The following is a 27208-nucleotide window of genomic DNA, read 5'->3' on the forward strand; positions in this document are numbered from 1 at the left end:
TGTACCTTCTGTCTGATGGAAGGAGTTATATCTCAAAGAAACACCAAATAATTTAAGGATTTTTTTGAGAGCTTATGCCACAAGCAGATCTAGGTTAAATATTTTGTAAGACAGAGCAAGGAGAAAAGAACAAATGAATCACATTTTTATATTCATAACAGATGTGATTTATTTCTGTAAATCACTCATACATTTAGTTTGCTTACATGTCTTTCTTACAGTATATTATAATTAGGTAGTATAAAGAAAGGCATGATTTGAAATGGGATAATAAAAAGGTAATAAAAATAATGTATGAATTATAATTTTTAGAGAAATCAAGGTTTACTAGTATCTAAGACCATTTGGGCTGCTGTAAACAAAACACTGTATGTTGGTTAGCTTATAAACAATAGAAATTTATTGCTCACAGTTCTGGAGGCTGGGGGGTCTAAAATTGAGGCACACCAGATTCAGTGATTGGTGAGGGCTCACTTTCTGGTTCATAGACGGCGGCGACATGCTGTTTTCTCACATGGTGGAAGGGAGCGAGGGGTTTCTTTCATCCCTCTTTTATAAGGGAGCTAATCACATTGGTGAGGGTTCTTCTTTATGACCTAATCATCCTCTAAGGGCCCCAGCTCCTAATACCAACACCTTGGGTGTTAGGATTTCAACATATAAATTTTGGGGGAACAAAAACATTCATACCATAGCAACTAGTGTAGTTGATACTGCGCAGAATCGTGGAATAGGCAAATAATATTTTTAGAGATGTGTCTCTGCTTCCTTTGATCCATGGCCCTTTAAGGAAGACGGTGTGTCTTTGTGCATATGACATCAGCAGGGAGCATCACAAAGGCATCAGATGCCGAAAAGGTGGGGGACTAGGAGAGGCAGGTTGCTGCTAGCGCCGCACTACTAGTTCTATGACCTTGGGCAAGCTAGTTAATCTCTGTGAGACTTATTTTCCTCATTTGAAAATAATGATAATAACTGTTTTACCTGTAAAGTAGATTTGATGTGATCATTTATTATTTATTGATGCATTTATTTGTAATTACACATTTTTTGGTTGAGCTGATACTAAAACACTTTATTCCTGATTTTATTCATAAATTTGCATACCAGAAAGATAGAATTGTATAATACAGGGGCATTAATAGCTTTAAAAACTTTTTTTAGGAGCTTCTCAGGCTGCAAAGTGATTCATAATGGCCTCTTAGAGCACTGAGAGGTACCATGAAACTCTGAGTTAACATGCTTTTTATAACCCATGTACTCAAAGGGAGTAAAACACTCTGATTTTCATAAGTAGCTCTTTACAAACTCCTACTGTTCTGTTTTTCACTCTAGTCTTTTTTGTTTATACTGAAATGTGTAGATTAAGTAGCTTTATGTTTATTTTTTTATTTTTTTGCTATTAATTTTGTATCAGCCGCTTTGAGGATGTTTAAACCAAACACTGATTTAATTGCTCTGTTTATCATTTCTTCTTGTTCTAGGCAATGGACCTCATCATGACCGTTGCTGTACTTACAATGAAAACAACTTGGTGGATGGTGTGTATTGTCTCCCAATAGGACACTGGATTGAGGCCACTGGGCACACCAATGAAATGAAGCACACAACAGACTTCTATTTTAATATTGCAGGCCACCAAGCCATGCATTATTCAAGGTAAAAATAGTGCTATATTTATAAGCATAGAAGTGGTACAAGAGGTAGCATTAGCAACAATGGAAATATTTACTGTGTTCAAAACTGCAGTGTCTCACTTTGGAGGGGTCTATAGGCCTGTAATACTTTCAGGAGATAATTACAGTGAATCAGTGTGTAAGCTTTTCTGGGTCTAGATGTGGAGGATTTTAAAAATAGAATTCTTTAATAAATGCATACCCTAGCATCAATATATTTTGACCAGATAGTAGCTAACCAATCTCTGTATTTATGTAGTGGATTAAAAATAAAAACTTCACTAACATAGTCTAAATTAGCATTTGTGTCCTTTATGCTACTGACTACCAGTGAAACAAAAATTGGTATTTCCTTATAACATCTTATTTAAATAAATATGTGTGAAAATACACAGAACTAGATTGAATGTGATTATCTGCTTCATTATTTGTTAATATTTTGATTTATTTGTTCATTTAATTCCTAAACCAGGAGGTTGCTAAATAAAACGTAAGGCTCATTATCCTTTTCTCCTTTCCCACTCATCAGAAATGATTATTTTTAATCACTTTCTGGTTAGTTTTTCTTGAGATTAAATCTAAATCTTAAACAATATGCATATGTGTTGCTTGTTAATGTACCAGTTTAACAATAGCTATTGATTCCCCTCTGTTACACATAGGAAATTGACGTCTCTCGTACTTGTCCTCTCTCCCCACTCCAGTCCCTACCAGGCATTTTTTGAAAAGTTCCATTGTTACTTACCATCATACAAATTCTATGTCTTGACCCATCAGTTTTTCACAATGTCTCCTAGTTTCCTACATTGTAAGAGCGGAGATTTTTTTTTCTTCTTGTATTTTTTTTCCACATCTATTTCCACCTACTGACTCCTGCCTTTAAATTACTTTTATAATTTCAAGGCTTATCGAATTTACATTAAACTTAGTAAATATACATTTCTTTCACACTTTTATTATTTAAAATTTAAAAGCAATTGCCAACATTTAAAATATTATGTGTTATTTACTGTAGAACTTACAGTATTTGTGCCATACACAAGGAGATGCATTCTCATGTTCTTAAAGAACGTGTTGTTTTGAATGAAAGATACAATTAATAAAACACAGTTGTGAGGGGTAAAAGAGAGAGAAAATGCAATTTCACAATAGTTTTAGGCAATTAATATTCCTCTTGAACACATCTTTCTTTCAAACTTCTGGTAGATGTTGGCTTTGCTGGTGGGTTGTATGCATAGAATGAGGAAAAGAAGAGTTAAGCATGTCTCGTGGCTTTATGGCCTGAGCTACTGAATTAATGGTGTTGCTGCTTACTGAGATGGGGAAGACTAGGAGATGAGCAATTTGAAGTAGGAATTGAAGTGAAAGTTCTACTTTAGTCATTTCTTGAAATGTCTGTTAGATTACAGGAAGCAAATTGATTTGATTTCAGGAATTTTAGGGAGAGCTTGGAAATAAAGATATAGAATTGGCAGTTATCAAGACATAGATAGCATTCAAAATGATGAGTCTAGATGAGACAATAGTAAATGAGTGAAGTATAGAAGAGACAAAGAGAAGAAGCAAAAATATTGAGCCCTGGTGCACACAATTTAGAAGTCAAGGATAAGCAGAAGATCCAGAGAAAAGAATGAGAAGGAACACCTCTTGAGATGGTCTGACATTTAATGAGGATGTGTATATGGGTTCTTTTAAATTGATCCTGAACCACATTTCCTGAATGAACCCTTTTTTCTGAAGAGTCATGTCTTGGGCTCTGGAGTTTTTATTTCCACTGTATAATTATTTCTTCTCCTTGATTGCCTTTGTTCTTTATCATCAGAGACACTCCTTACATGGATGTTGGACCTCTTGGATTTACATTTTATGTTTGTCAACTTTTTTATTGCTTTACATTTTGAGAGGCTTCTTAATTTCCAATTCAATATCAATTTTTTTTCTTAATTTTGGTAATTGTATTCTTAATTTTCATGGACTTTTACTTATTCAGTTATTCACTTTTTGCATATTAGTTTGTCCTTGTTTATGAATGAGTATATTCATGAATCTTAGAATACTAATGAAAGTTATTTTTAAGTTCTCTTCTCTATTTTTTTTTTTCTTTTCAACTTGTTTATTGTAATCCTTAACATAAGTCATTCTTTCTGAGCCTCAACTCTGAACACATAAAATGGGGATAAGGTTGTTACAGGGGCTGAATGATGCAACAATATAAACAACTTTTAATATTATGATCAGTCCACCTCCATACGGTTTTCCATAATGGTTGTGCTAATTTATATTACTACCAGCAGTTTGTCAAGGTTCTCTTGTCTCTATATCCTCGTCAACACTTGGTGTTTTATGATTTTTTAATTGTAGCCATTCTGATTAGAGTGAGGTGTTATCTTCTTGCAGTCTTGATTTGCATTTCCCTGCTAATTAGTGATATTGAACATTTTTTTTCATATATCTTGGCCATTTGTATGTCTTCTCTTTTTTATTATTATTATACTTTAAGTTCTAGGGTACATGTGCACAATGTGCAGGTTTGTTACATATCTATACTTGTGCCGTGTTGGTGTGCTGCACCCATCAACTCGTCAGCACCCATCAACTCGTCATTTACATCAGGTATAACTCCCAATGCCATCCCTCCCCCCTCCCCACTCCCCATAATAGGCCCCAGTGTGTGATGGTCCCCTTCCTGTGTCCAAGTGATCTCATTGTTCAATTCCCACCCATGAGTGAGAACATGCGGTATTTGGTTTTCTGTTCTTGCGATAGTTTGCTGAGAATGATGGTTTCCAGCTGCATCCATGTCCCTACAAAGGACACAAACTCATCCCTTTTTATGGCTGCATAGTATTCCATGATGTATATGTGCCACATTTTCTTAATCCAGTCTGTCACTGATGGACATTTGGGTTGATTCCAAGTCTTTGCTATTGTGAATAGTGCCGTAATAAACATACGTGTGCATGTGTCTTTATAGCAGCATGATTTATAATCCTTTGGGTATATACCCAGTAATGGGATGGCTGGGTCATATGGTATTTCTAGTTCTAGAACCTTGAGGAATTGACATACTGTTTTCCACAATGGTTGAACTAGTTTACAATCCCACCAACAGTGTAAAAGTGTTCTTATTTCTCCACATCCTCTCCAGCACTGTTGTTTCCTGACTTTTTAATGATTGCCATTCTAACTGGTGTGAGATGGTATCTCATTGTGGTTTTGATTTGCATTTCTCTGATGGCCAGTGATGGTGAGCATTTTTTCATGTGTCTGTTGGCTGTATGAATGTCTTCTTTTGAGAAATATCTGTTCATATCCTTTGCCCACTTTTTGATGGAGTTGTTTGTTTTTTTCTTGTAAATTTGTGTGAGTTCTTTGTAGGTTCTGGATATTAGCCCTTTGTCAGATGAGTAGATTGCAAAAATTTTCTCCCATTCTGTAGGTTGCCTGTTCACTCTGATGGTAGTTTCTTTTGCCATGCAGGAGCTCTTTAGTTTAATTAGATCCCATTTGTCAATTTTGGCTTTTGTTGTCATTGCTTTTGGTGTTTTAGACATGAAGTCCTTACCCATGCCTATGTCCTGAATGGTGTTACCTAGGTTTTCTTCTAGGGTTCTTATGGTATTAGGTCTAACGTTTAAGTCTCTAATCCATCTTGAATTAATTTTCGTATAAGGAGTAAGGAAAGGATCCAATTTCAGCTTTCCACTTATGGCTAGCCAATTTTCCCAGCACCATTTATTAAATAGGGAATCCTTTCACCATTTCTTGTTTTTGTCAGGATTGTCAAAGATCAGATGGCTGTAGATGTGTGGTATTATTTCTGAGGACTCTGTTCTGTTCCATTGGTCTATATCTCTGTTTTGGTACCAGTACCATGCTGTTTTGGTTACTGTAGCCTTGTAGTATAATTTGAAATCAGGTAGCGTGATGCCTCCAGCTTTGTTCTTTTGACTTAGGATTGTCTTGGAGATGCGGGCTCTTTTTTGGTTCCATATGAACTTTAAAGCAGTTTTTTCCAATTCTGTGAAGAAACTCATTGGTAGCTTGATGGGGATGGCATTGAATCTATAAAGTACCTTGGGCAGTATGGCCATTTTCACAATATTGATTCTTCCTATCCATGAGCATGGTATGTTCTTCCATTTGTTTGTATCCTCTTTTATTTCACTGAGCAGTGATTTGTAGTTCTCCTTGAAGAGGTCCTTTACATCCCTTGTAAGTTGGATTCCTAGGTATTTTATTCTCTTTGAAGCAATTGTGAATGGAAGTTCATTCATGATTTGGCTGTCTGTTTGTCTGTTACTGGTGTATAAGAATGCTTGTGATTTTTGCACATTAATTTTGTATCCTGAAACTTTGCTGAAGTTGCTTATCAGCTTAAGGAGATTTTGGGCTGAGATGAATGGGTTTTCTAAATATACAATCATGTCATCTGCAAACAGGGATAATTTGACTTCTTCTTTTCCTAACTGAATACCCTTGATTTCTTTCTCTTGCCTGATTGCCCTAGCCAGAACTTCCAGCACTATGTTGAATAGGAGTGGTGAGAGAGGGCATCCCTGTCTTGTGCCAGTTTTCAGAGGGAATGCTTCCAGTTTTTGCCCATTCAGTATGATATTGGCTGTGGTTTTGTCATAAATAGCTCTTATTATTTTGAGATACGTTCCATCAATACTGAATTTATTGAGAGTTTTTAGCATGAAGGGCTGTTGAATTTTGTCAAAGGCCTTTTCTGCATCTATTATTGAGATAATCATGTGGTTTTCGTCTTGAGTTCTGTTTATATGCTGGATTACGTTTATTGATTTGCGTATATTGAACCAACGTTGCATCCCAGGGATGAAGCCCACTTGACCATGGTGGATAAGCCTTTTGATGTGCTGCTGGATTCAGTTTGCCAATATTTTATTGAGGATTTTTGCATCGATGTTTATCAGGGATATTGGTCTAAAATTCTCTTTTTTTTGTTGTGTCTCTGCCAGGCTTTGGTATCAGGATGATGTTGGCCTCATAAAATGAGTTAGGGAGGATTCCCTCTTTTTCCATTGATTGGAAGAGTTTCAGAAGGAATGGTACCAGCTCCTCCTTGTACCTCTGGTAGAATTCAGCGGTAAATCTATCTGGTCCTGGACTTTTTTTGGTTGGTAGGCTATTAATTATTGCCTCAATTTCCGAGCCTGCTATTGGTCTATTCAGGGATTCAACTTCTTCCTGGTTTAGTCTTGGGAGAGTGTAAGTGTCCAGGAAATTATCCATTTCTTCTAGGTTTTCTAGTTTATTTGCATAGAGGTGTTTATAGTATTGTCTGATGGTAGTTTGTATTTCTGTGGGGTCCGTGGTGATATCTCCTTTATCATTTTTTATTGCATCTATTTGATTCTTCTCTCTTTTCTTCTTTATTAGTCTTGCTAGTGGTCTATCAATTTTGTGGATGTTTTCAAAAAACCAGCTCCTGGATTCATTGATTTTTTGGAGGGTGTTTTTGTGTCTCTATCTCCTTCAGTTCTGCTCTGATCTTAGTTATTTCTTGCCTTCTGCTAACTTTTCAATGTGTTTGCTCTTGTTTCTCTAGTTCTTTTAATTGTGATGTTAGAGTGTCAATTTTAGATCTTTCCTGCTTTCTCTTGTGGGCATTTAGTGCTATAAATTTCCCTCTACACACTGCTTTAAATGTGTCCCAGAGATTCTGGTATGTTGTATCTTTGTTCTCATTGGTTTCAAAGAACATCTTTATTTCTGCCTTCATTTCGTTATGTACCCAGTAGTCATTCAGGAGCAGGTTGTTCAGTTTCCAAGTAGTTGAGCGGTTTTGAATGAGATTCTTAGTCCTGAGTTACAGTTTGATTGCACTGTGGTCTGAGAGAGAGTTTGTTATAATTTCTGTTCTTGTACATTTGCTGAGGAGTGCTTTACTTCCAATTATGTGGTCAATTTTGGAATAAGTGCGATGTGGTGCTGAGAAGAATGTATATTCTGTTGATGTGGGGTGGAGAGTTCTGTAGATGTCTTTTAGGTCTGCTTGGTGCAGAGTTGAGTTCAATTCCTGGATATCCTTGTTAACTTTCTGTCTTGTGGATCTGCCTTATGTTGACAGTGGAGTGTTGAAGTCTCTCATTATTATTGTATGGGAGTCTAAGTCTCTTCATAAGTCTCTAAGGACTTGCTTTATGAATCTGGGTGCTCCTATATTGGGTGCATATATATTTAGGATAGTTAGCTCTTCCTGTTGAATTGATCCCTTACCATTATGTAATGGCCTTCTTTGTCTCTTCTGATCTTTGATGGTTTAAAGTCTGTTTTATCAGAGACTAGGATTGCAACCCCTGCTTTTTTTTGTTCTCTGTTTGCTTGGTAGATCTTCCTCCATCCCTTTATTTTGAGCCTACGTATGTCTGTGCATGTGAGATGGGTCTCCTAAATACAGCAAACTGATGGGTCTTGACTCTTTATCCAATTTGCCAGTCTGTGTCTTTTAATTGGAGCATTTAGTCCATTTACATTTAAGGTTAATATTGTTATGTGTGAACTTGATCCTGTGATTGTGATATTAGCTGGTTATTTTGCTCATTAGTTGATGCAGTTTCTTCCTAGCATCGATGGTCTTTACATTTTGGCATGTTTTTGCAATGGCTGGTACCGGTTGTTCCTTTCCATGTTTAGTGCTTCCTTCAGGATCTCTTGTAGGGTAGGCCTGGTGGTGACAAAATTTCTAAGCATTTGCTTGTCTGTAAAGGATTTTATTCCTTCTTCACTTATGAAACTTAGTTTGGCTAGATATGAAATTCTGGGTTGAAAGTTCTTTTCTTTAAGAATGTTGAATATTGGCCCCCACTCTCTTCTGACTTGTAGGGTTTCTGCACAGAGATCTGCTATTAGTCTGATGGGCTTCCCTTTGTGTGTGACCCGACCTTTCTCTCTGGCTGCCCTTAACATTTTTTCCTTCATTTCAACTTTGGTGAATCTGACAATTATGTGTCTTGGAGTTGCTCTTCTTGAGGAGTATCTTTGTGGCGTTCTCTGTATTTCCTGACTTTGAATGTTGACCTGCCTTACTAGGTTGGGGACGTTCTCCTGGATGATATCCTGCAGAGTGTTTTCCAACTTGGTGCCATTTTCCCCCTCACTTTCAGGCACCCCAATCAGATGTAGATTTGGTCTTTTCACATAATCCCATACTTCTTGAAGGTTTTGTTCATTTCTTTTTCCTCTTTTTTCTTTAGACTTCTCTTCCCGCTTCATTTCATTCATTTGATCCTCAATCGCTGATACTCTGTCTTCCAGTTGATCAAGTCAGTTACTGAAGCTTGTGCATTTGTCATGTATTTCTCATGTCATGGTTTTTATCTCTGTCAGTTCGTTTATGGCCTTCTCTGCATTGATTATTCTAGTTATCCATTCTTCCATTCTTTTTTCAAGATTTTTAGCTTCTTTGAGCTGGGTACATAATTCCTCCTTTAGCTCTGAGAAGTTTGATGGACTTCTTCTCTCAACTTGTCAAAGTCATTCTGTGTCCAGCTTTGATCCATTGCTGGCGATGAGCTGTGTTCCTTTTGAGGGGGAGATGCACTTTTATTTTTTGAATTTCCAGCTTTTCCGCCCTGGTTTTTCCTCATCTTTGTGGTTTTATATGCCTTTGGTCTTTGATGATGGTGATGTACTGATGGGGTTTTGGTGTGAGTGTCCTTTCTGTTTGTTAGTTTTTCTTCTAACAGTCAGGATCCTCTGCTGTAGGTCTGTTGGAGTTTGCTTGAGGTCCATTCCAGACCCTGTTTGCCTGGGTATCAGCAGTGGAGGCTTCAGAAGATAGGATATTGCTGATCAACGAGTGTTCATGTCTGATTCTTGCTCTGGAAGCTTCGTCTCAGGGGTGTACCCTGCCATGTGAGGTGTGGGATGTCAGTCTGCACCTAGTGGGGAATGTCTCCCAGGTAGGCTACTCAGGGGTCAGGGACCCACTTGAGCAGGCAGTCTGTCCGTTCTCAGATCTCAACCTCCGTGTTGGGAGATCCACTGCTCTCTTCAAAGCTGTCAGACAGGGTCATTTGCATCTGAAGAGGTTTCTGCTGCTTTTTTTTTAGCTATGCCCTGTTGCCAGAGGTGAAGTCTACAGAGACAGGCAGGCCTCCTTGAGCTGCTGTGGGCTCCACCCAGTTCAAGCTTCCTGGTGGCTTTGTTTACCTATTTAAGCCTTAGAAATGGTGGGCGCCCCTCCCCCAGCCTTGCTGCTGCCTTGCAGTTAGATTGCAGACTGCTGTGCTAGCAATGAGGGAGGCTCCATGGGCATGGGAACCTGTGGGCCAGCTGTGGGATATAATCTCCTGATGTGCCGTTTGCTAAGACCCTTGGTAAAGTGCAGTATTAGTGTGGGAGTTACCTGATTTTCCAGGTGTCATGTGTCTCAGTTCCCCTGGCTAGGAAAAGGGATTCCCTTCCCCCTTGTGCATCCCAGATGAGGCGATGCCTCACCCTGCTTCATCTTTCACTGGTCGGGCTGCACCAGCTGACCAGCACTGATTGTCTGGCACTCCCCAGTCAGATGAACCCAGTACCTCAGTTGACAATGCAGAAATCACCCATCTTCTGTGTCGCTTGCTCTGGGAGCTAGAGACTGGAGCTGTTCCTATTCGGCCATCTTGCTCCGGGTCCCAAGTTCTCTTACTGGAACTATACTTTTTCCTCCTGAATCGATTGTTTTCCATTCATTTTGATCTTTCTTTTTTTGTGTTATTGTTTTAGGTAACATGATTCTTAGTTGTTCATATTTACTATGTGAAAGATGAGGTTGATTATTGTATATGGCTGTCATAAGTTTCCTCTGCTATTACTGGCCTCTGTACCTGTGAGAGATGTTGGGGGCAAGCTGTGCTCAGGTGGGCAGATCCTATCTTTCTCAGCAGACTCAAATCAGACAACCCACCTATATACTTCCTCCGCCCCACCTTGAATGAAAAAACAAGGAGGGTCTGTTGTGGGGTACACCTGTCACTCTGAGAACATTTGCTCCCCGAGTTGATGTTTTAATTTTTAAATAAAGTATTTCTTCAGCTTCACTTACAGTATCAAAACTGCATGTGCAGGTGAGAGTGAACCTTACTTCATGTACTCAACTATGCAAGAAAGCTTACGTTTCCTTCTTTTCTTTTTTTTTTATTATTATTATACTTTAAGTTCTAGGGTACATGTGCATAACGTGCAGGTTTGTTACATATGTATACTTGTGACATGTTGGTGTGCTGCACCCATCAACTCGTCAGCACCTATCAACTCGTCATTTACATCAGGTATAACTCCCAATGCAATCCCTCCCCCCACCCCCCTCCCCATGATAGGCCCCGGTGTGTGAAATCCCCCTTCCCGAGTCCAAGTGATCTCATTGTTCAGTTCCCCACCTATGGTGAGAACATGCGGTGTTTGGTTTTCTGTTCTTGTGATAGTTTGCTAAGAATGATGGTTTCCAGCTGCATCCATGTCCCTACAAAGGACACAAACTCATCCTTTTTTATGGCTGCATAGTATTCCATGGTGTATATGTGCCACATTTTCTTAATCCAGTCTGTCACTGATGGACATTTGGGTTGATTCCAAGTCGTTGCTGTTGTGAATAGTGCCGCAATAAACATACATGTGCATGTGTCTTTATAGCAGCATGATTTATAATCCTTTGGGTATATACCCAGTAATGGGATGGCTGGGTCATATGGTACTTCAAGTTCTAGATCCTTGAGGAATCGCCTTACTGTTTTCCATAATGGTTGAACTAGTTTAGAATCCCACCAACAGTGTAAAAGTGTTCCTATTTCTCCACATCCTCTCCAGCACCTGTTGTTTCCTGACTTTTTAATGATTGCCATTCTAACTGGTGTGAGATGGTATCTCATTGTGGTTTTGATTTGCATTTCTCTGATGGCCAGTGATGATGAGCATTTTTTCATGTGTCTGTTAGCTGTATGAATGTCTTCTTTTGAGAACTGTCTGTTCATGTCCTTTGCCTACTTTTTGATCGGGTTGTTTGTTTTTTTCTTGTAAATTTGTTTGAGTTCTTTGTAGGTTCTGGATATTAGCCCTTTGTCAGATGAGTAGATTGCAAAAATTTTCTCCCATTCTGTAAGTTGCCTGTTCACTCTGATGGTAGTTTCTTTTGCTGTGCAGAAGCTCTTTAGTTTAATGAGATCCCATTTGTCAATTTTGGCTTTTGCTGCCGTTGCTTTTGGTGTTTTAGACATGAAGTCTTTGCCCATGCCTATGTCCTGAATGGTACTACCTAGGTTTTCCTCTAGGGTTTTTATGGTATTAGGTCTAACATTTAAGTCTCTAATCATTCTTGAATTAATTTTCGTATAAGGAGTAAGGAAAGGATCCAGTTTCAGCTTTCTACTTATGGCTAGCCAATTTTCCCAGCACCATTTATTAAACAGGGAATCCTTTCCCCATTTCTTGTTTCTCTCAGGTTTGTCAAAGATCAGATGGCTGTAGATGTGTGGTATTATTTCTGAGGACTTTGTTCTGTTCCATTGGTCTATATCTCTGTTTTGGTACCAGTACCATGCTGTTTTGGTTACTGTAGCCTTGTAGTATAGTTTGAAGTCAGGTAACGTGATGCCTCCAGCTTTGTTCTTTTGACTTAGGATTGTCTTGGAGATGCAGGCTCTTTTTTGGTTCCATATGAACTGTAAGGCAGTTTTTTCCAATTCTGTGAAGAAAGTCATTGGTAGCTTGATGGGGATGGCATTGAATCTATAAATAACCTTGGGCAGTATGGCCATTTTCACGATATTGATTCTTCCTATCCATGAGCATGGTATGTTCTTCCATTTGTTTGTGTCCTCTTTTATTTCACTGAGCAGTGGTTTGTAGTTCTCCTTGAAGAGGTCCTTTACATCCCTTGTAAGTTGGATTCCTAGGTATTTGATTGTCTTTGAAGCAATTGTGAATGGAAGTTCATTCATAAATTGGCTCTCTGTTTGTCTGTTACTGGTGTATAAGAATGCTTGTGATTTTTGCACATTAATTTTGTATCCAGAGACTTTGCTGAAGTTTCTTATCAGCTTAAGGAGATTTTGGGCTGAGACAATGGGGTTTTCTAAATATACAATCATGTCATCTGCAAACAGGGATAATTTGACTTCTTCTTTTCCTAACTGAATACCTTTGATTTCTTTCTCTTGCCTGATTGCCCTAGCCAGAACTTCCAACACTATGTTGAATAGGAGTCGTGAGAGAGGGCATCCCTGTCTTGTGCCAGTTTTCAAAGGGAATTTTTCCAGTTTTTGCCCATTCAGTATGATATTGGCTGTGGGTTTGTCATAAATAGCTTTTATTATTTTGAGTTACGTTCCATCAATACCGAATTTATTGAGCGTTTTTCGCATGAAGGGATGTTGAATTTTGTGAAAAGCCTTTTCTGCATCTATTGAGATAATCTTGTGGTTCTTGTCTTTGGTTCTGTTTATATGCTGGATTATGTTTATTGATTTGCGTATGTTGAACCAGCCTTGCATCCCAGGGATGAAGCCCACTTGATCATGGTGGATAAGCTTTTTGATGTGCTGCTGAATCGGTTTGCCAGTATTTTATTGAGGATTTTTGCATCGATGTTCATCAGGGATATTGGTCTAAAATTCTCTTTTTTGCGTGTGTGTCTCTGCCAGGCTTTGGTATCAGGATGATGTTGGCCTCATAAAATGAGTTAGGGAGGATTCCCTCTTTTTCTATTGATTGGAATAGTTTCAGAGGGAATGGTACCAGCTCCTCCTTGTACCTCTGGTAGAATTCAGCTGTGAATCCATCTGGTCCTGGACTTTTTTTGGTTGGTAGGCTATTAATTATTGCCTCAATTTCAGAGCCTGCTATTGGTCTATTCAGGGATTCAACTTCTTCCTGGTTTAGTCTTGGAAGAGTGTAAGTGTCCAGGAAATTATCCATTTCTTCTATATTTTCCAGTTTATTTGCGTAGAGGTGTTTATAGTATTCTCTGATGGTAGTTTGTATTTCTGTGGGTCGGTGGTGATATCCCCTTTATCATTTTTAATTGCGTCAATTTGATTCTTCTCTCTTTTCTTCTTTATTAGTCTTTCTAGTGGTCTGTCAATTTTGTTGATCTTTTCAAAAAACCAACTCCTGGATTCATTGATTTTTTGGAGGGTTTTTTGTGTCTCTATCTCCTTCAGTTCTGCTCTGATCTTAGTTATTTCTTGCCTTCTGCTAGCTTTTGAATGTGTTTGCTCTTGCGTCTCTAGTTCTTTTAATTGTGATGTTAGAGTGTCAATTTTAGATCTTTCCTGCTTTCTCTTGTGGGCATTTAGTGCTATAAATTTCCCTCTACACACTGCTTTAAATGTGTCCCAGAGATTCTGGTATGTTGTATCTTTGTTCTCATTGGTTTCAAAGAACATCTTTATTTCTGCCCTCATTTCGTTACGTACCCAGTAGTCATTCAGGAGCAAGTTGTTCAGTTTCCATGTAGTTGAGCCGTTTTGATTGAGTTTCTTAGTCCTGAGTTATACTTTGATTGCACTGTGGTCTGAGAGAGAGTTTGTTATAATTTCTGTTCTTGTACATTTGCTGAGGAGTGCTTTACTTCCAATTATGTGGTCAATTTTGGAAGAAGTGTGATGTGGTGCTGAGAGGAATGTATATTCTGTTGATTTGAGGTGGAGAGTTCTATAGATGTCTATTAGGTCTGGTTGCTGCAGAGATGAGTTTAATTCCTGGATATCCTTGTTAACTTTCTGTCTCGTTGATCTGTCTAATGTTGACAGTGGAGTGTTGAAGTCTCTCATTATTATTGTATGGGAGTCTAAGTCTCTTTGTAAGTCTCTAAGGACTTGCTTTATGAATCTGGGTGCTCCTGTATTGGGTGCATATATATTTAGGATAGTTAGCTCTTCCTGTTGAATTGATCCCTTTACCATTATGTAATGGCCTTCTTTGTCTCTTTTGATCTTTGATGGTTTAAAGTCTGTTTTATCAGAGACTAGGATTGCAACTCCTGCTTTTTTTTGTTCTCCATTTGCTTTGTAAATCTTCCTCCATCTCTTTATTTTGAGCCTATGTATGTCTCTGTGTGTGAGATGGGTCTCCTGAATACAGCAGACTGAAGGGTCTTGTCTCTTTATCCATTTTGCCAGTCTGTGTCTTTTAATTGGATCATTTAGTCCATTTACATTTAAGGTTAATATTGTTATGTGTGAACTTGATCCTGCCATTATGATATTAACTGGTTATTTTGCTCGTTAGTTGATGTAGTTTCTGCGTAGCCTCGATGGTCTTTACATTTTGGCATGTTTTTGCAATGGCTGGTACCGGTTGTTCCTTTCCATGTTTAGTGCTTCTTTCAGGGTCTCTTGTAAGTCAGGCCTAGTGGTGACAAAATCTCTAAGCATTTGCTTATCTGTAAAGGATTTTATTTCTCCTTCATTTATGAAACAGTTTGGCTGGATATGAAATTCTGGGTTTAAAATTCTTTTCGTTAAGAATGTTGAATATTGGCCCCCACCGTCTTCTGGCTTGTAGAGTTTCTGCCGAGAGGTCTGCTGTTAGTCTGATGGGCTTCCCTTTGTGTGTAACCCGACCTTTCTCTCTGGCTGCTCTTAAAGTTTTTTCCTTCATTTCAACTTTGGTGAATCTGGCAATTATGTGTCTTGGAGTTGCTCTTCTCGAGGAGTATCTTTGTGGCGTTCTCTGTATTTCCTGGATTAGAATGTTGGCCTGCCCTACTAGGTTGGGGAAGTTCTCCTGGATGATATTCTGAAGAGTGTTTTCCAACTTGGTTCCATTTTCCCCCTCACTTTCAGGCATCCCAATCAGACGTAGATTTGGTCTTTTTACATAATCCCATACTTCTTGCAGGCTTTGTTCATTTCTTTTTCTTCTTTTTTCTTTTGGTTTCTCTTCTCGCTTCATTTCGTTCATTTGATCCTCAATCGCTGATTCTCTTTCTTCCAGTTGATCGAGTCGGTTACTGAAGCTTGTGCATTTGTCACGTATTTCTCGTGTCATGGTTTTCATCTCTTTCATTTTGTTTATGACCTTCTCTGCATTAATTACTCTAGCCTTCAATTCTTCCACTTTTTTTTCTAGATTTTTAGTTTCTTTGCGCTGGGTCCGTAATTCCTCCTTTAGCTTTGAGTAGTTTGATGTACTGAAGCCTTCTTCTCTCATCTCGTCAAAGTCATTCTCCGTCAAGCTTTGATCCGTTGCTGGCGATGAGCTGCTCTCCTTTGCCGGGGGAGATGCGCTCTTATTTTTTGAATTTCCAGCTTTTCTACCCTGCTTTTTCCCCATCTTTGTGGTTTTATCTGCCTCTGGTCTTTGATGATGATGGTGACGTACTGATGGGGTTTTGGTGTAGGTGTCCTTCCTCTTTGATAGTTTTCCTTCTAACAGTCAGGACCCTCTGCTGTAGGTCTGTTGGAGATTGCTTGAGGTCCACTCCAGACCCTGTTTGCCTGGGTGTCAGCAGCAGAGGCTGCAGAAGATAGAATATTGCTGAACAGCGAGTGTACCTGTCTGATTCTTGCTTTGGAGGCTTCCTCTCAGGGGTGTACTCCACCCTGTGAGGTGTGGGGTGTCAGACTGCCCCTAGTGGGGGATGTCTCCCAGTTAGGCTACTCAGGGGTCAGGGACCCACTTGAGCAGGCAGTCTGTCCCTTCTCAGATTTCAACCTCCGTGTTGGGAGATCCACTGCTCTCTTCAAAGCTGTCAGACAGAGTCGTTTGCGTCTGCAGAGGTTTCTGCTGCTTTTGTTTATCTGTGCCCTGTCCCCAGAGGTAGAGTCTACCCAGACAGGCAGGTTTCCTTGAGCTGCTGTGAGCTCCACCCAGTTCGAGCTTCCCAGGGGCTTTGTTTTCCTACTTAAGCCTCAGCAATGGCGGGCGCCCCTCCCCCAGCCTCGCTGCTGCCTTGCGGTTAGATGGCAGACTGCTGTGCTAGCAATGAGGGAGGCTCCGTGGGCGTGGGACCCCCCTCCCCCGGCCTGGTGTCGGATATAATCTCCTGGTGTGCATGTTTGCTTAAAGCGCAGTATTGGGGTGGGTGTTACCCGATTTTCCAGGTGTTGTGTGTCTCCATTCCCCTGGCTATGAAAAGGGATTCCCTTTCCCCTTCCGCTACCCAGGTGAGTTGATGCCTCACCCTGCTTCAGCTCTTGCTCGTCGGGCTGCAGCAGCTGACCAGCACCGATTGTCCGGCACTCCCTAGTGAGATGAACCCAGTACCTCAATTGAAAATGCAGAAATTACCGGTCTTCTGTGTCACTGTCGCTGGGAGTTGAAGACTGGAGCTGTTCCTATTCGGCCATTTTGCTCCGCCCCCCTCTTTATTTTCTTTAAAGAAACTTAGTTTTACATCCAAGTCTCTATCCTACTGAATTCTCGGGTAATTCAACCTGTTATCCACTGCAAGATATAAATATATCTATGCTTGTAAATAATAATATATTAAAATGTATGTATACTATATAACATATATTAATATAATAAATAATAATATATGTGTATATCTGGAGTATAATATATCATCTAATAGACACACACACACACACACACACAAGCACACCAAGTCCTGGGAATCTTTATTTTTCAACATCTCCACGTGATTTTTACATGCATAAAAGGACAGTAGTTTAGAATAGAAAAGGAATATTTTTATGCACCTTCAGTTGTTTTAGTCTAACTCCCCTTAAAATTTCCAGCATAATTCACCTTCACATGAAACTGGATAAGATGAAAATCTGAATTCACTTTAAAAGAAAAGAGTCGAAAAGGCATTTATGTATTTGATTATTAAATTGAAAACATCAAATTCTATCTGTTTGCCATGTTCATCTGACAATGTATAATTCTAAGATCATTTGTGAATTTATCTTAGCTGCTGAAATACATACAGACAGGTAGATTATATGTTTGAGCATATATACAATGGAGGTATTCAAACTCAACTAAGAATTTGTAATTACAAACTCTCAGTCATTAGTTTGAATATAGGAATGGAATTATGCCTAGAATTTTTTTATGGTTGGGATAAATTATATCAGAATGGAATTGTCAGTATCCTTTATAAGGATAAGGCTTTTTAGAACATATATATCTAAAAATTAAATGTTATATAATAAGATAAATGGTAACTTCATTTATTCAGTGAGAATTGTGTGGATTACTCTGTGCAGCCCATGTTGAGTGCTGGACCATCAACAATGGAGAGACACGATCCTTGCTCTCATGGAACTTACGCTCTAGTAGAAGACAATATGTAAACAGCTGCAATACAGTTAAATATTTATCGTAATGAAGTTATATATGTAGTGTAAAAATGGACAGGAAAAATTTTTAGTTCAAGAAAATCTTTATGAGGATGTAGAACTTGAACAGAAATGTGAAGTCTTCTTTTTCTCAGGACATTTGGGAAAGTGAATTCAAGATAAGAAGAATAGTGATGTGGTTTGGCTATGTCCCCACCCAAATCTCATCTTGAATTGTAGCTTCCACAATTCCCATGTGTTGTAGGAGGGACTTAGTGGGAGGTACTTGAGTCACTGGGGCGTGCCTTTTCCATACTGTTCTCGTGATAGTGAGTAAGTCTCATGAGATCAGATGGTTTTATAAGGAGGACTCTCCCTGCACATGCTCTCTCCTTGTCTGCTGCCATCCATTTAAGATGTGACTTGCTCTTTCTTGCCTTCAACCATGATTGCGAGGCCTCCCCAGCCATGTGGAACTGTGAGTCCTTTAAACCTCTTTCCTGTAAATGTTACCCAGTCTTGGGTATGTCTTTATTAGCAGTGTAACAATGTGCAAATACAAATAGCAAGTGTACATGTACAGAGGTGTGAGAGAGCAATATTAGGGTAGCCACCTAATTTTCTCCAACCAGGATGCTTTGACAGTAAAAAGAAGTACTTTACATAATTAGCCTGAACATGGGGTATAGAAATAGGACTTTATTGGGAATGCCAGGACATATGGCAACCTAGAGAATATGTCATGTAAAAGAGAACATTCTGGTACCTCTCAATATTCAGATGCATATATAAGCTGACAAGCACCTGTCTCCATAGAAGGACTACAGATATCCTTTGATAGAAATTAGCACCCATTCTATGTTATGGTTTATCTAGAGATTTTTATGTGCTACGTTTTAGTTTTTGATTGTAGCCAAGGTATACGTGCCAGTTCTTTAAACATGTATTTAAATTATTTATCAGATCTACAAGTTTTATTATGAGAAAAAGAAATCTTTCTGTCTCTTCTTTCCCCCACCCAATCTCCCCTAATTATGTCTTTCCACAGGCAACCACTTTCATCTCTTTAAGTTGATAATTTGCTTCTTAATTTCAGGTAAATGATACATAATATAATTATATTACTACTGTTTGGTTTTAGATCTAGCTATTATCTATGGACTTTACAACGTGAAATATGAAGATCTAGCTCCGTTTTCTTCTCCTTCTCCCACATCCATCCTATTGTTCAGTCTTCCCAAATAGTAATACGTTATTTTTCATGCAATCAGTATTCTACATATATATTCATATGCCTATGTAAATACTATTTAACAACCGAACAAGTCGCAGATGTTTAAATCTCCTTTGAAGAACTTACAGCTCTCAGGGTTGCTATTGAGAAGTCAAAGCCATTATGCCTCCCAATCTTTTATGTTCAAATGTTTTTGTTTTTGTTTTTACTTCCATAAATGAAGAAGCCTGCAGAATCTTTTCATTTCCAATAGTGTGAAATTCCATGATGAATGTCTTAGTATGGGTCCATTTTATCCATTTTGCTAAGCTCTCAGTGCAGAAGACTTTAATTCTGCAAAGAGGTAAAATTTACTTCTTTGGATGTAAACTTCTTCAATTATTCCTTTGGTAATTTCCTCCTCTTTATTTCTGGAATTTCTATTACTGAAATATGGGATCTCTGGCCTGAGTTTTCAATTTTCTTGTCTTTTATATTTTGCATTTCTTTTAAAATATATTTTTCTTCTCCTTTTTTTTGTTTTTTATTATTATACTTTAAGTTCCAGTGTACATGTGCACAACATGCAGGTTTGTTACATAGGTATACATGTACCATGTTGGTTTGCTGCACCCATCAACTCCTCATTTACATTAGGTATTTCTCCTAATGCTCTCCATCACCCTGACAGGCCCCAGTGTGTGATGTCCCCTGCCCTGTGTCCAAGTGTTCTCATTGTTCAATTCCTACCTATGAATGTGAACATGCAGTATTTGGTTTTCTGTCCTTGTGATAATTTTCTGAGGATGATGGTTTCCAGCTTCATCCACGTCCCTGCAAAGGACATTAACTCATCCTTTTTTATGGCTGCATAGTATTCCATGATGTATATGTGCCACATTTTCTTAATCCACTCTACCATTGATGGACATTTGTTGGTGCCAAGTCTTTTGCTATTGTGAATAATGCCACAATAAACATACATGAGCATGTTCTTTATAGTAGCATGATTTATAATCCTTTAGGTATATACCCAGTAATGGGATCACTGGGTCAAATGGTGTTTCTAGTTCTAGATCCTTGAGGAATTGCCACACTGTCTTCCACAATGGTTGAACTAATTTACACTCCCACCAACAACGTAAAAGCATTCCTATTTCTCCACATTCTCTCCAGCATCTGTTGATACCTGACTTTTTAATGATCACCATTCTAACTGGCGTGATATTGTATCTCATTGTGGTTTTGATTTGCATTTCTCTGATGACCAGAGATGATGAGCATTTTTTCATGTGTCTGTTGGCTTCATAAATGTCTTCTTTTGAGAAGTGTCTGTTCATATCCTTTGCCCACTTTTTGATGGGGTTGTTCATTTTTTTCTTGTAAATTTGTTTAAGTTCTTTGTAGATTCTGGATATTAGACCTTTGTCAGACGGGTAGATTGCAAAAATTTTCTCCCATTCTGTAGATTGCCTGTTCACTCTAATGGTAGTTTCTTTTGCCATGCAGAACCTCTTTAGTTTAATTAGATCACATTTGTCAATTTTGACTTTTGTTGTCATTGCTTTTGGTGTTTTCATCATGAAGTCCTTGCCCATGCCTATGTCCTGAACGGTATTACCTAGGTTTTCTTCTAGGATTTTTATGGTTTTAGGTCTAACATTTAAGACAATGTGTAAGGAAGGGATCCAGTTTCAGCTTTCTACATATGGCTAGGCAGTTTTCCCAGCACCATTTATTAAATAGGGAATCCTTCCCCCGTTTCTTGTTTTTGTCAGGTTTGTCAATGATCAGATGGTTGTAGAAGTGCAGTGTTATTTTTGAGGCCTCTGTTGTGTTCCGTTAGTCTATATCTCTGTTTTGGTACCAGTACCATGCTGTTTTGGTTACTGTAGCCTTGTAGTATAGTTTCAAGTCAGGTAGCATGATGCCTCCAGCTTTGGTCTTTTGGCTTAGGATTGTCATGGCAATGCAGGCTCTTTTTTTGTTCCATGTGAACTTTAAAGTAGTTTTTTTCCAATTCTGTGAAGAAGTCATTGGTAGCTTGATGGGGATGGCATTTAATCTATAAATTACCTTGGGCAGTATGGGCATTTTCACGATATTGATTCTTCGTAACCATGAGCATGGAATGGTCTTCCATTTGTTTGTATCCCCTTTTATTTTGTTGAGCAGTGGTTTGCAGTTCTCCTTGAAGAGGTCCTTCACATCCCTTGTAAGTTGGATTCCTAGGTATTTTATTCTCTTTGTAGCAATTGTGAATGGGAGTTCACTCATGATTTGGCTGTTTGTCTATTATTGGTGTATAGGAATGCATGTGATTTTTGCACTTTGATTTTGTATCCTGAAACTGCTGAAGTTGCTTATCAACTTAAGGAGATTTTGGGCTGAGATGATGGGGTTTTCTAAATATATAGTCAGGTCATCTGCAAACAGGGACAATTTGACTTCCTCTTTTCCTAATTGAATATCCTTTATTTCTTTCCCTTGCCTGATTGCCCTGACCAGAACTTCCAACACTATGTTGAATAGGAGTGGTGAGAGAGGGCATCCTTGTCTTGTGCCAGTTTTCAAAAGCAATGCTTCCAATTTTTGCCCATTCAGTACGATATTGGCTGTGGGTTTGTCATAAATAGCTTTTATTATTTTGAGATATGTTCTATCAACAACTAGTTTATTGAGAGTCTTTAGCATGAAGGGCTGTTGAGTTTGTCAAAGGCATTTTCTGCTTCTATTGAGATAATCATGTAGTTTTTGTCATTGGTTCTGGTTATGTGATGGATTCCATATATTGATTTGCGTATGTTGAATGAGCCTTGCATCCCAGGGATGAAGCCGACTTGATTGTGGAGGATAAGCTTTTTGATGTACTGCTGGATTTGGTTTGCCAGTATTTTATTGAGGATTTTTGCATCAATGTTCATCAAGGATATTGGTCTAAAATTCTCTTTTTTTCTGTTGTTGTGTCTCTGCCAGGCTTTGGTATCAGGATAATGCTAGCCTCATAAAATGAGTTATGGAGGATTCCCTCTTTTTATATTGATTGGAATAGTTTCAGAAGGAATGGTACCAGCTCCTCTTTGTACCTCTCATAGAATTCGGCTGTGAATCCATCTGGTCCTGAACGTTTTTTGGTTGGTATGCTATCAATTATTGCCTCAATTTCAGAACCTGTTATTGGTCTATTCAGAGATTCATCTTCTTCCTGGTTTAATCTTGGGAGGGTGTATGTGTCCAGCAATTTATCCATTTCTTCTTGATTTTCTAGTTTATTTGGATAGAAGGGTTTATATTATTCTCTGATGGTAGTTTGTATTTCTGTGGGATCGGTGGTGATATCTTCTTTAATTTTTTTTTAACTGTGTCTATTTGATTCTTCTCTCTTTTCTTCTTTATTAGTCTTGCTAGCGGCCTATCAATTTTACTACAAAAGAAAGCAGAGCACTGAGGGAAGGTTAGAAAGGGGAAGGAAATTTATAGGGTGGGAGCCATGGCAGAATATTTTCATGTTAATAAACAGAATATATTCATGTTAATAAACGTTATCCCAGAGAGTAGAGAAAAATTAATGATAAAGAAGCAAAATCTGATTAAGAAACAAAATCTGTTTACGGAGAAAAATCAATGTGTAAGCAAGAGTAAACTGAATCAGGAGAATAAACGATTCATCTCTGGTCCTGGGAGGAAGGCAGATAACTTGGGCATGGATCCAGTAGGTTGAAGCAACAGTGAGAGCATGTGGAAGTTTGGGTTTTGATGGCTCTTTTCTCAGTGAAATAGGAAGCAAGGTCATCAGACGATAATGAGAAAAGAGAGAAGATTTAGGTTTGAATAAGATATATGGACTGGGTGACTAATGGAATATAAATGCACTGATTCATGAATTTTAATTTTTATAAAACTCTCCCAATTCCAATATGACAGTGGCCATGACAACCAAAGAAGAATTATTCTTTCGTATAAGAAATACAGAAGACAGAATATTTTTGACAAGCTCAACTAGCCTTTTTCCAGGGTTTTCTATGTGTTGCTAGCCAGATCAGAAAGAAGTCTAAGTAACATGCTAAAATGGAAGCTTGGCAGACTGGAAATTTTGTATGATGTTTTTCAGTGCTAGAATTCAATCTATTATGTGAACCATTATGGAAAGTCCACTTCAGGAAGCCTAGCTGATTATATTAAGGTCAGTGAACACATCAGAGAATATTTATATCTTGTTTTCAGGTGTATTATGGTCACTTTGCTATTCATTGATTGTGATTATTTAAATTGGCTTCAAATGACTTGTTTCTTAGATCATAGTCTCCTCTTTGGTGGAACAGATGGGAAGGATTATCAAACCCTTGGAGGAGGGTTCAGTTAAAAACCAGTAGTCAAAATGCATATATAACTTACTATGTATTCGAATTAATGTTGTTGTTGGCTATTTCTATATCATAAAGGCCCTATTATAACTTTTCTATTCACAGACTTTTTTTGAAACATGAACTCTTTATTATCTTGTTTTGATAAATTGTAAAATGCCTTTCCTGTCCTCCTTTTTCTAAGTCCTTTTACTTTTTCTCTTTGGATGTCATGAAGACTTATTGTTCCTGATAAATGAATCAATAGTGATGAAAATATCAGCTTAATGGATGAGCATGTATAAAAATTACACTGAAAAAAATACTTGGTGTATCAACACATAGACCTACTCACACACTCATATATACACACATGTACACACTGATAACATCTACTTATACAGGTTCTCTCTTGTATAATGAAAGAATTATTTTCTATCCACAGGCCATATGGTGTGTTTGATGGTCCTGTAGCAGGACTCTGGGATCCACACTGATGAAAATAGGAAGTAGACTTTAGATGTTTTACAAATAATATACTGGGCAAGTAAAACTATATAGTGCTTTATAACCCTTAGCTATTTCTGACTGCGAGGGAAAAGACATCTTACACAGTGTCCCCTCATGCTATAGATGAACAAAGTGGGAACCAAAGCTATGGAGGTACTGCTCTGGGATCATAGCAGCCAATAAGTAGCAGAGCTACCATTCCCAGATTCTCCTCCATCTGCCTCTTAATTATTGTGTCTTCATGAGACAGGATCTCTACTTTCTTGCCCCAGAGTAGTCTATCATCAATTTCTGACCAAAACATAATTATGGATATAAACAAATGCCAAAAAAATCCTGACTATTTTCATTAATTAAATTTTAAAGCTTATATAGTCCATATAAGTCTAGATAAGTTGAATTAATTATAAAAAGGATCTGAAACCTTTTTTCCTCTCTCAGCATCTTCGTGCCATTTTTTAAAAAGATATATTTATTCAGTCATTTGCCTTATAGTTTAACTCACATCATTGTCCTTCTCCATCTTATTATCTTGACCATTATATTAATTGCTTGTCTCATTATCCTTTTTTTCTTAGATTGCAGATCCTGTCCCAACACCCCTTTCTTCTATAAGACTTCTTTGGCCTGTTTAGCTTTACTGAGGCAATTACTATTAATCTTAATTTATTTGCTATCATTTCCATTGCTATACCCCCTACTTGGACATGTTTACTGCACACCCCATTAGGAAAAGGCACTTGATGTTAGAGAAAGGCATTTTATGAGAGGATTTTACAGTATATGTCACTTTTTTACTGCTATTCCAACCTAATTATATTAGGTATGACTCCTCATGCTAAGTTTTATGGAAACTTAATGTGTAAAATCTCAAAGCTCAGACCATAGTTGCATTAAATAGAAAGTCGCCAGAGAAATTTATTTAAATGTTGACCTCTCCAAGGTCTTAAGATTGTATTTTGACAGCAATTTTTTGCTTGGCCAAACTTTAGTCAGGTTCCTGAACCTCCTCCTAGACCCATCTGTAAAAGGGCCTGTATAAGCATTTTCCATGTAAATCCATTTTTAGCAAAGAACCCAGCTAAGTCAATTTAGCAAGAACCCCATCCTTGATATCTGATCAGGTTCCTTATCTTCCACCATCACCAAGTTGCATCTGATCCCCTTCCCATGACTTTAGTGAGAATCCTGTGGGTAGGTTTAGCCAGAATCCCATTTATCCCTGATATATCCTCTTAGTAATTTTCTATCCACTGATCGGCTCCTTGACTATAAATTCCTACTTGCTCATGCTGTGTTAGGAGGTGACCCAGCCTCTCCCCTCCACCACAAAATCCCATTGTTTTAGTCTCTATACCTATCATGATCAGTCATAATCAATCCTGAGTTTACCTTACCTTGCTTTAACAAGTATCATTAAATGATTTTTTTTCTTGAACAATTTTCAGGCTAATTTTTATTGGTCCAGTTTTAGGCAGAATGAGAAACCTAAAGTTAAAATTAATCATCAATCAGGAAAGAAAATTCAGCATCTTCAAAAATGATAAATTGATTAGAAAAATGATCAATTTGCTATAAAAATAATAGGTTTATACAAATGACCAGGAATGATTTTTTTTGGTGCCAAGTGTAGTATATTTATATCTATATAGCTACTTGTATGTTTACAGTTGGTTCCTAGTCATTTCTTAGACAAATTAGAAAGAAACAGAAGTGAACAAAGAGAAGGAAGTGGGAAGAAGGGAGGAACACAGACTTATCATCTGGACTTGGCCACTTTTCATTCAGCTATTCTGTGATAGTAGGTAGTAAAGTGTTTTTTTTTTTTTTTCTTGTTTTTTAAACCCATTTCTTTCTAAACATTCTCTGTGCCTTGAATTTTACTCTGAATAATCTGTTGTTTCTGATGTTACCAGAGGCTTGGAAATAGGGCTTTTTGTATATCTTATTGCTTATAGCCATAATGATGAGTTTTCTTTTACTTCTTTCCAAAGAAAGCAGAGCCCAGAGATGCAGTGAATGTGAAAGAACCATTATGATAGAGATCAGTGATCACATGTGTTGCTCAGCTGGAATAATGGTTATTTATAGTTGAGGGGGTTTCTGGAGCCATTCTTTAACTCAGGATGATCAAATCCCATACTGTGAATTAAGTCAAGAAGGAGTAAAAAGGATAAATTAATAGAGTAAAAGTTGGAAAATAGGTTTGAACATTCATATGCCTAGTTTCAAAATCTTTTTCAGGAGATTAACACTATTCCCTGCTGAAAAAAGAACATGTAAAAAGCTGAGTTTAGAAGTATCATTCTGATGACATACCATGTTTCCAGCATGGTATTAGGTACTGTGAAAGTTTTTCAGCTTAAATAAAGTGAAATTAGATGGTATTTGTTTTTAATCACAGAGGTGTTCTTCACCTTTGGAAAGGATTCCCTTGCATTTAAACAAGTTCACATTCTCTGGATAGAGCAGTGGGGTTGGGATTTCTCTTCAGCCTGAATTAATAATAGCTGAGGCATGATTTTGTTCTAGTCACTGTGATAGAAAAATTAAAAATTAGAAAAAATATGCACTCAAGACTCTATATGGTAATGCACCAGTTAATTCACACTTCAAAGATGAGTAATGAGAAGTTTAAATGCTGAACTTTATGGCCTGGTGAACTGCAGATTGAAGGGCCTTCATAAAACTTGATGTAGGAATGCTCCTCATCTATCGGGTTTTGCCCATTCTATGCTCCTTTCTTTTTTTCTTCTCTACCACTGTCTTGATTTCCTGTCTACTTCTCTCTCGGACCCGTACCTGACTTTGTTTTTCAGGGCCCCTGCTGCTGTGCCCTGTCTCCCTCTCTAACCTTCTCTGTCTTTTTCTGTCCACTCTTCCTATTTTAATGCCCTTTCCCCTTTTCTTTATTGTCTTCTTGTTACTTTATTAACTGGTCACAATATGAGATTGAAGTCCAAGTCTAAACACATATTGAAAACTTTTGTACTGTCTGTTCTAAATATGGTGATCAGGTGACTTTGATCTATTTTTATTCAGCAATTTTTAAAAATTTATTATTTCATGTTATTTTGAGACAGAGTCTTGCTGTCTCCCAGGCTGAAGTGGAGTGGCGTGATCTTGGCTCACAGCAACCTTGCTTCCTGGGTTCAAGCGATTCTCCTGCTTGAGCCTCCCGAGTAGCTGGGACTACAGGCATGTGCCACCATGCCCAGCTAATTTTTG

The 27208-nt window shown here is 38.1% G+C and overlaps 1 protein-coding gene and 1 long non-coding RNA gene across 5 annotated transcripts in view; one reads left to right on the top strand and one right to left on the bottom strand.

Annotated features, from left to right (window-relative positions):
* Nucleotides 1-616, bottom strand: part of LOC126952640 (uncharacterized) — a 43645-nt gene extending 43029 nt beyond the window's left edge. The window contains exon 1 of the long non-coding RNA XR_007724974.1: nucleotides 448-616. This is a non-coding gene — a long non-coding RNA (uncharacterized LOC126952640). The remainder of the gene's footprint in view (nucleotides 1-447) is intronic.
* Nucleotides 1-27208, top strand: part of EPM2A (EPM2A glucan phosphatase, laforin) — a 117165-nt gene that overhangs the window by 52518 nt on the left and 37439 nt on the right. For 3 of the 4 annotated variants that reach the window (XM_050787408.1, XM_050787411.1, XM_050787410.1), the window contains exon 2: nucleotides 1485-1659. In XM_050787408.1, coding sequence (XP_050643365.1) covers nucleotides 1485-1659 — 175 coding nt within the window. Of the gene's footprint in view, nucleotides 1-592; nucleotides 937-1484; nucleotides 1660-27208 lie in introns of those variants that run through there. The other variant, XM_050787409.1, reaches the window with a different exon arrangement.

This window comes from Macaca thibetana, chromosome 4, assembly GCF_024542745.1.
Source record: "Macaca thibetana thibetana isolate TM-01 chromosome 4, ASM2454274v1, whole genome shotgun sequence".
In the NCBI taxonomy this organism is placed as follows: Eukaryota; Metazoa; Chordata; class Mammalia; order Primates; family Cercopithecidae; genus Macaca; species Macaca thibetana.